We start from the raw sequence: 9,487 nt of genomic DNA, 5'->3' as shown, positions 1-9,487 counted from the left end.
GAGTTCTTAAAGTATCCTTTGTAGTATGTTATTAGGTTTGTTAGATTTGTTGTCCATCCTGACCATCCCCCGGTATATGCAAGTCAATTCCCGGACAGATATAGTTGATCAGGCTATATCCTTCCAAGACTTGATTTACATATACCAAGGCATACCCATAATGTACAACTCCTCTTCTTTTATTTTATGTTTTTCTAGTTATGACACTATGTGAGCATGTATGCATGTATTTATACTTTTAATAAAAAAAAATCATTTATTTTCTAAAAGTATATTTATTTGAAAAATGCACAAATCAGAGACTATTAGTCCCAATTGTGTTTATAGTTTGTATATCTTATGTGGTTTGATATACTTAATTCACTATAAACTGCGCTCTGATACCAATCTGTCACACCCCCAAACCAAGGATGGCGGAAACGTCCAGGGGTGGAGGACTTCATGTATAGTATCATAACAGCAATTGTAATAGTAATTCAAGCAAACACAACCAACATATATATAATTGAGAAAAATTACATCATTGTATGAATTACATGTTTACGAATCAATTACAATATGTTGATAAGATATGAAATAGTAGACGCCTTAGCGTCCCATCCTCAAAAGCACTTGATTACCTGTTTAATGATTTCCTGAGAATACAAGTTGTTTGAAAAAGTGTCAACACAAAGGTTGGTGAGTTCATAAGCTTTTCGTTTGTAAAAGTAGTATTTGTGTTAGAAAAATCCAATATTTTCCTTAATGTGTAAATGTAGTCTTAAAACCCAAAGACCGAAATGTACAAGTAATTTATCATATTTATAGTAAAACAATGCAAGTTTAAATCGACATAAACTCGTTAAATTTTAATGAAGTCCCCGTAAATTCCAATGTTTGTTAATACTTTATGTGAGTTTATTATAACCATACTATGACCAAGGTTGCCTAAAACGACGTTCTTCAGGCGTCGGAAATGTTATGACATTTGTCACCCCAGACCTATCGGTCTAACTGTTGCATGCAGTTTAGGTGTGGGTTTGTCAAACCCAATATAGATCTATACACAAGTATCACGCTCTCCCTCAAGGAGACTCTGGTTACAATACAGGACTTAATGGTAATTTGAAGTAAATGTCTCACAAAGTCATTAACGGAATTACGTGTTATGAAAACTTGGTACCATATGGCCGTACCTTGCTTAATGAAAATATCTTTTGTATAAATGTACCCTTTTTAAATGTATGTGTTATGTAATGTATCATAAACTATACCTATTATAGTTTATCAACCAAGGGTAGTACGTGGTAATGTATGCAAACTATATTCAAAATAGTTTATTTAATGTTTGAATGTATCGATTGTACTTTGATTATAATCACTTGTTATTCTTTATATTTTATATGACCAAATCCATTTGTAAACTGATGTGTGTCTAAATATTAAGATAAAATGTCATATATTGCAGTAACATATAATCACATAAAGATATACACCTTGCTCAACATGTTACAAGGTGAAATGAAATTAACAGCAACTTTTCGTTAAAAACAGTTTCTGTTACCGTTCTTAGAAAATTTATAGAAAAATCATCAAAGCTCTAAATCCAAATCCGCAAATTTTGAGAGTTTGGAATATGAGTCTAGTTTGTTCGTAAATTTTATCATGATTTTTAGTGATCTCTAACAGAGGTGAAAAGGTTCATAATCACAGACTGGTCCGGGTTTGCCTCTGAAATGACAGGCAGTTTTGTAAAAATCACCATAAATTGTAGAAAAATCATATGGAGATGTGCAAGTAGTCATTTTAAAGCTAAGAGTTTGAACTACTTGCACCTGAAACAGTTTTGAAAACTAAAATAATTAAGTTGACCAAAACAGTCTGTGATTAACGTCCATCTTTTCTGATGTAATCTGTTAGAAAAAGTTTAATTGTGTTCTTCATGATTTTACTTGTATTCCCCCCTTAAAACTTAAGAAAAACATGTAAATGTATGGGTATGAACTCACCTTATGTGGTTTCAGTAGATGAAAGTGAGAGAGAGGAAGTGTTCAACTCAAGAACACTAAGAAGATGTCTTGATGATTCGAGAATCTAACACCGAATAAGATGGAACTTGTGTAAGATATCAATGATTTGAGTAGAATGGAGTTTAATAATTATGTGAATGATGAAGATACTTACTAATTGAAGAAAGAAATCCCTGGAGAAAGCCTTGAAGTTCTTGAAGTTAAGAGAAAAGATGAGAGAATTTTGGAGAGTGTTCTAGGTTGCTAAGTGTAGAATGAAAGAGTTTTATGGAGAATGAGGAGAGAGGATCAATCCTCCAGCTCTTAGAACGTGGGAAGAGCTGGAGATTGGCTGTAAAGGTCCACTAAGGAGACAAGGGGTAGTGGGAAAGAGTGGCTAATCATAGAGTGAGGTGGTAGTGGTTTGCTTTTGCCATAAATTAAGGAAAAGCAAATATTCCTTCAATAATTAGTTCAATCACCAATTCTTTTAATATATTTTATAAAAACCCTGGAGATTTATATATTTTGGGGCCTTAGTTTATAAAATAAAGTTTTGGGTGAAAATCCCACGTTAAAATAATGAAAAACGGAGTTAAAACGAAGTCGTAGTCGAAAAACCGGTAAAAAGGAGCTGTCTGCGGACCTTCGGACCCTCGGACCCTCGCTTCGGATCTTCGGACCCTCGCTTCGGATCAGAGGCCTCGGATGCGAGGCTTCGGATGCGAGGCTTCGGTCCAGAAGCTTCGGTTTCGGATCCTTAAAGCTATTTTACTCGTTTTTACCCCGTTTCAAGCGATTTTTGACCCGGTCAAGGGTCGAGATGACCCAAATGATTACAAAAAGTTAAAGTAACTTTTGAGAGAGATTTGGGAGAGATTTGGGAGAGATTTCAAATAGAAAGAGATAGAGTGAAAACGATTTAGAGAGGTTTCGTTTGTGATTAATTTGAGTGTCCGGCTTCACAACGCAAGGTTCGTAAACCCCATTAAACCGTGTTTTAGTGTCTTACACAATCCCGATGATTGTGTAATAGTGTTTTATCGCTTTGGTTCGTTGTTTAGCACTTGTTAAGGCTAAGGAAAATCAAACACATGAACTTTCCAAATGATGATTTCTCATTAAAATAGCGAATTGTATAGTGATTTCATAACGTAAACCCTAGCATACAAGGGTTATTGGAGTTGACCGGTTTGACTTGTTGACTTTGAATTGACCGAAATTTGACGGTTGTCACAGCATGGTAGGTGATTGATAGCGGAAGCCGAGGACATGACGCGTGGGGAGTATCCGAGATGGGTAACCGCAGAAGACTTCGAGGACGAAGTCTAGTTCAAGTGGGGGAGATTTGTAACACCAGTTCCAGGTATTACTTATTTTTATTTAAATTTTTAAGGTTTTGATGCGTGGACTCGGCAAGTTGGGAGTTCAACTTGTCGAGTAGCGGCATTTAATCATGGACGCGGATCGGGACCAGCTCGACGAGTTGGAGCTGTAAAGAGAAAACCCTAATTTCGGGGTTTGCCCCCTATATAAAGATCATTAACTGCCCTTGTGTCCTCCCCTAACACCTTATCTCCCTACAAAAAGTAGTTTTCGGCCGTAAACCCCCCTTGAGTGAGAAGAAGAGCTTGGTTTAGCAAACTTGGAATGTTGAAGAAGGGATTTAGAAGAAGGAACAAGAAGGGAAGCAGTGGACCCGACATTTACAATGTATTGGTCACCATTCTAAGGTAAAAAGTCATGACCTTGACCTCTAGTTGTTTAGATCTCATTTCTTGGAAGTGAATGACCATTTCTGGGAAAAATGGAGTCAAGCTTGGATCTGGACTTATGGTCCCAGATCTGGACCTCTTTAGGTCCCCAATGGCATAAAGTTGCTCCCTTTATGCAGTTCAGCCCTTTTCATGCATAAGATCCTTGTATGAAGATAGTTTTGGTGTTATGGTCATGTGAGGCCTTGCATGCACGTAAAGTTTGCAACTTTACGTGACATCTACACTAGGGAAGGCTAGATCTGAAGTTTGGGACTCTAGATCCCACTTGAAGAGGCCGAAAACGAAAAAGACTAAAGGAACTCGTCGAGTCCTTTAATTGACTCGACGAGTCGGCCAAAGAGTTTACGGCCAGGGGTTTGCGGTTGAGAGTTTGAAGTCGCGAACATTAAGGAACTCGAAGAGTCACTCAAGTGACTCGGCGATTTGACGAGTTAAGCAAGGAACTCGACGAGTGGCTGGTTATACTCGACGAGTCGAGGTCAACATGGACTGTTGACCTTGACTGTGGACTTTGACCTTGACCTTGACTTTGACCAGGGTTGATCTGAGAGTATTTATGGGATGGTGTTAAGATAATCACTTGATGATTATAGGCAGTTGAGAAGGAGCAGCGTGTGGGATATATTTGACTTCAGCTTACCAGTTCAGCATTCGAGAGGTGAGTCTCCTCACCATAATAATGGGTATAAGGCACCAAGGTCGGCCCATTTTATGATAGTTGGTTTACTTGCTGTGTAGAGGTGTGTGGCATAATTATGCAATGTTATGTGGTAGAGATAACTTTCGCGGCTAATGGTAGAGATAGCCTTCAGGGCTAATGGTAGAGATAGCATTCACGGCTAAGGGTAGAGATAGCCATTATGGCTAAGTGTAGAGATAGCCTTCTTGGCTAATGGTAGAGATAGCTTTGATAGCTGATTGATATATGATATGTGGTAGAGGTAGCTTTTATAGCTAATTGTTATGTGATATGTGGTAGAGGTAGCTTTTATAGCTAATCGATATGTGTTATGTGGTAGAGGTAGCTTTTATAGCTAACATGATATGTGGATTGTGTGTGGGGTTTGCTCTAGGGAACTCACTAAGCATTAGCTTACAGGTTGTGGATTTGTTTCGGGTACATCGGATCCTAAAGGCAAGGGCTAGACTTAATGGCGCGGCATACACTCTCTCACAGGCATTTTATGGGACACTCTGATGTTGGAATAAAAGTTGTATTTGACTTATGTTTTGAAAACAATTATAACTGGATTTCTTAATGTATGCAAAGTGTGTTTGAATAATCAAAAATGAAAATTTTCTTCGTAAAATTGGGTCGTTACAAGATTATATATTTATATTTGTCGGTTCAAAAAAAAAGATATGCATATCCATAATTCATTTATGTTCTTTATGTTCCGTAACAAGAGAAACATATAGTATTTATTTTTATTTAAAATACACACACCGAAAGTCTATAAAAATAACCTTTTTAATGTAAGTTTTGTGATTATTTTTATTTTTATAAATTAGACATCGGGTATCCGGAATCAGAAGCGATTCCGGGAGAGATTCTGAAATCTTTGGAACCAGTGTAACCGGTTCCGGTTCTGGTTCCAACCTCCTAGGAACCATCGATTCCGGTTCTAGTAAATTTGGTCGGGTACCCAACTATGCTCACCCTACATCTATTATGTGCTATTATTAAAAAATTAAATAATTTTTCAATATAAGTTTTACTTTATTTTAGAGTAAATTATAGAAATGGTCCATGTGGTTTGGTTAAATTTGTAGTTTCGGTCCCTAAGTTCAAAAATTGATAGGTTGGATCTCTATGGTTTATGAATATTGCACTTCAGGTCATTTTTCCATATAAAAAGACTAATTTGTCATTTTTTTCATATATATATATATATATATATATATATATATATATATATATATATATATATATATATATATATATATATATATATCAATTTTATTTTAATAAAACTAATATAGATTATTTATAATTTTTTTATTTTTTAAATTAATTATCTAAATTATATATATCATATTATTATTTATTCATAACTTTATTCATTTATTTTTTATGGTTTAAATATCTTTTAATATTGTTGACGTTTTATTCTAATATATTATTTAATGTTGTTTTGTTCGTTTACATTATTTTTAATATTTTGTTCAAATAAACAGAAACTTGGATAACTATGATAGTCTAATATAATGATTTAAATTTATAGATCAAAACTATAAATTTTGTGAAATTATATGGACTATTTCTGTAATTTACTATTAGTTTAATTTAAAACTTTTATTGATATATAATTAAAATAGTTGAGTCCGGCCCAATTTATATCGGGCCGGTTTTGAATGTCAGTACTTTATGGGACCCATCGATGGGTTCGAGGAAGTGGAAAACATTGCAATAGCACGCATTCCACACCCTCGTCTCCCCCAATTACTAAAACACAACACCAAAATATTCCCAATTTTTTCTCCCAACCTTCTTTCTTTACATTCTACATGCATGTTTCATTGTAACCAAATTTGTTTAGCTGCTCAATTTCACCCCATATATTATGTATTTTCAGCTCTAATTTATGAATTTGGTCAAGAATTGAAGCTTCATGTCTGAGAAAAGGTATACTCTACACACAGTGATATCAATTTCTGCTTTGATTTCCATGCATTTTAGTTGCTTTGCTGTCAATTTATCTGAATTCTTGTTGGATTCATTTGGTATTTAAATGCTAGCTGATTTCTTACGTTTTCTATGAATGTTGAGTTAGTTAGGTTTTTTAGCAAAAGATTGACTACGAAATTATTTTAGGGTGCATTTTTATGATCTTCGGTGTCTGCTCCTTTTTTGTGAATAATTGGGAGTTTTTAAGGATTTGTAGGATGTTTACCCTAAAGTTGATAATTCAAACCAGACCTGGAAGAAAGAGTTTGATTTGGCTACTGAAAATTACTTCAATTAGTTACCTAAATAGGTTAAGCATCCAAGTTAATCATATGAGTAGAAACTTATCTCACTAGTACTTCGAAAATGCTGTCCTAAGGATTTCAATTGGCAATATGTTGCATTATGCATCCGTTGTTCCTAATAGAAATTGAATTATTTTGATCCGATGGATCAGTTTTTAACATCAAAGTGTTGACCATCTTTAGCTTGAAGAAAAATACCAGATCTAGAAAATCTTTGATGCTAAATTGGTTAGAAAATCTTTGTTTTGATATTTGAATTTACAATGTAACTGCAATTGGTATGGTTTTAAGCCAAAAGGTATATCAATTATCATATATGCTTCTATTTCTCTACTGCATTTTAAGTGCTCTTTTTCTACAAGAAATTCATAACATAAAACTATAATGCAGGAAAAGATAAAGATAGCTCTATATGTTGTTGGTTTACTCAGTTATGCTCTTCGTTTCTTTAGAAGCTTTGTTGAGTATGAACTGATATAATATAAAAGACAATAACAATCAGGCTATCATGTCTTACAATAAAGTAGAAGCAGTTCGAGAAAAATCAGATGCTGAAAAGTTGATTCTTTCTAATGATTATGTTGCTGCTAGAACAAAACTCAAGAAAGCCCAACAACTTTTTCCAGCACTGGATCACATTGCCCCAATGCTTACTGTTTGTGAGATTCTTTCAGCCTCCACAAACATAATCCCAGGTTATGAAACCGATTACTACTGGGTTCTTCAGCTTATGCCTTCATCAAACCTCACAGATATAACTTCTCAATATCAGAAACTCGTGTCCTTATTACAACCTATAAAATACAAGTTCCCTGCTACCGAATTGGCCCTTAAGCTTTTACATGAAGCATATTCTGTGCTTTCTGATAAGAAGAAGCGCGTGACTTTTGATATAAAACGAGGTATAAGTTGGGTAAATTACGAATCTTTTGAACTCAACCCGAATGCGATTTCCGATAACAATGGTGACAAAGTTCATGTCAATAACATATTACAAGAATCTGGTTCTTCCTCTTCGGATGTTGTTTCCGAAGGGCATAAAGGTCAAGACATGGATATTAATTCGGTATCACGTACACTAAAGGGTGTTTTAAAAAGGGTCGAACAGGATTATTACGGTTTTGATAGTTTCAGGACACACGAATGTTTTGAATTAAGAGATATTTGGGCTGTTCATTGCTGTTTACGTGAGCCTTTCATTGGTGGTAGATACGGGCAAATTTGTAAAAAATCAGGAGGTGAAATTGAAGTTACATGGTTGAAACCGATTCCAGTTACTGAAGGTGAAAGAAGATGGTTTGATGCGGGTTTGCCTGTTGCTTGTGGATCGTTTTGTTTGGATACAGAAACAAATGGAATCATCGGGTCGAAAGGGGTATTTTCGTACAAATGCTCATGGGATTCCGGAGTTACAGAGGAGTTATTCGAGATTTACCCGAAAAAGGGCGAAGTTTGGGCGTTATATCAAGATTTTGACCTCGAAGAATGGTCCTACAATCCTGATGTCATACAAGACTGTTCTTTTAAACCATTTGAAATCGTATCCGATTATTCGATATACACAGGAGTCGAGTGCTGTCCATTGGTTAAAGTGAACGGTTTCAAAAGCATTTTTGAACGAACCGAGGACGAAAATGTCATTCTACATGTCGGGCCACGAGACCTATACATGCTGGCCCACAACATTCCAGCGTATAGATTTACAGGTGGCGAGATCGATGGGGTCCGCAACGGCATGTTTGAGCTCGATCAATTAGCTCTGAGAAACTCAAGTCAAGAACCCGAGGATTCAACTGTGGCTAAAGAGAAAGAGCCCGAGTTTGTGGACCCTACACCTGGCCCAGATAGCACGGTTTTGGGCCCAAATTGGTCTGTAAATGACTTCACAATGGGCCAGGTTTGGTCCGTGTACACCGGGAAAGACCTGATGCCTCGCCAATACGTTGTAATCAATAGCATGATTTCACCGACCCGGTTATCTGCAACGGTTCTCGAACCGGAGCCCGTTCCGGACATCGATCTGAGCTGGAAAAACCGGAATTTCCCGATTGTTTGTGGTATGTTTAGAGCGAAAGACACCGTACTCAATTTTGACTTAAGTCAACTCTCGCATTCGGTTAACTGCTACAAAAGCATGAGTGCTTCGGTTTACAAGATCTTTCCGTTAAAGGGGGAGGTTTGGGCGGTGTTCAAAAATTGTAAATCGGGATTTAATCGACTGAATTATGATAATTATAAATGTTGGGTGGTTGAGATTTTGTCTGATTTTTCTGAAGGGGAGAAGATGATGGTGGTTAGATTGGTGGAAGTCAAGGGTTGTTTGACTTTTTATGAGCGATTGCAAGGTGAAGATGGGTTTGAAATGGTTCGTGGGTTTTCAAAGAGAGAAATGTTGTGTTTTTCGCACCGGATTCCGGCTTTCCGGGTGCCCGGAATTGGAGGGCATGGGATTCCGGAGAGTTCTTGGCATTTAGAACCGGTGGCTTTACCACCACCAAATACCTGAAACTCACTGATAATCTATAAGGGCCAAGGGGGAGATTCAGATTCTATTGTAGGCTGCGGTATCTAAGACAATTGTTGTAAGATTATTGCTGAATTGACCCCTGGATATTTGTCATAGGATTTGTACATAGTGAGGACTGAGGAAAATAACGTAAAAAGATTGGAAGATGTACAAATGAGCAGGTTATTGGTTCATTTGTTTCCATTTTAGTTTCAATCTCAAATTCCATGTTTCAATTGCTA

At 36.3% G+C, this 9,487-nt stretch overlaps 1 protein-coding gene across 1 annotated transcript; it reads left to right on the top strand.

Moving 5' to 3' along the window:
- The first annotated feature begins 6,172 nt into the window (after positions 1 to 6,172).
- On the top strand, positions 6,173 to 9,487 carry LOC145116497 (uncharacterized). The gene is made up of 2 exons (XM_079052838.1): positions 6,173 to 6,392; positions 7,130 to 9,487. The coding sequence occupies exon 2, from the start codon at positions 7,248 to 7,250 to the stop codon at positions 9,243 to 9,245; it is 1,998 nt and encodes a 665-aa protein (XP_078908964.1). The 5' UTR covers positions 6,173 to 6,392; positions 7,130 to 7,247; the 3' UTR covers positions 9,246 to 9,487.

Source organism: Lactuca virosa, chromosome 5 (assembly GCF_052849685.1).
Source record: "Lactuca virosa cultivar CGN04683 chromosome 5, Lactuca_virosa_CGN04683_v6, whole genome shotgun sequence".
NCBI classification, from domain to species: Eukaryota; Viridiplantae; Streptophyta; class Magnoliopsida; order Asterales; family Asteraceae; genus Lactuca; species Lactuca virosa.
The sequence above is the reverse complement of the archived record's forward strand: the minus strand, read 5'-3'. Positions and strand labels throughout refer to the sequence as shown.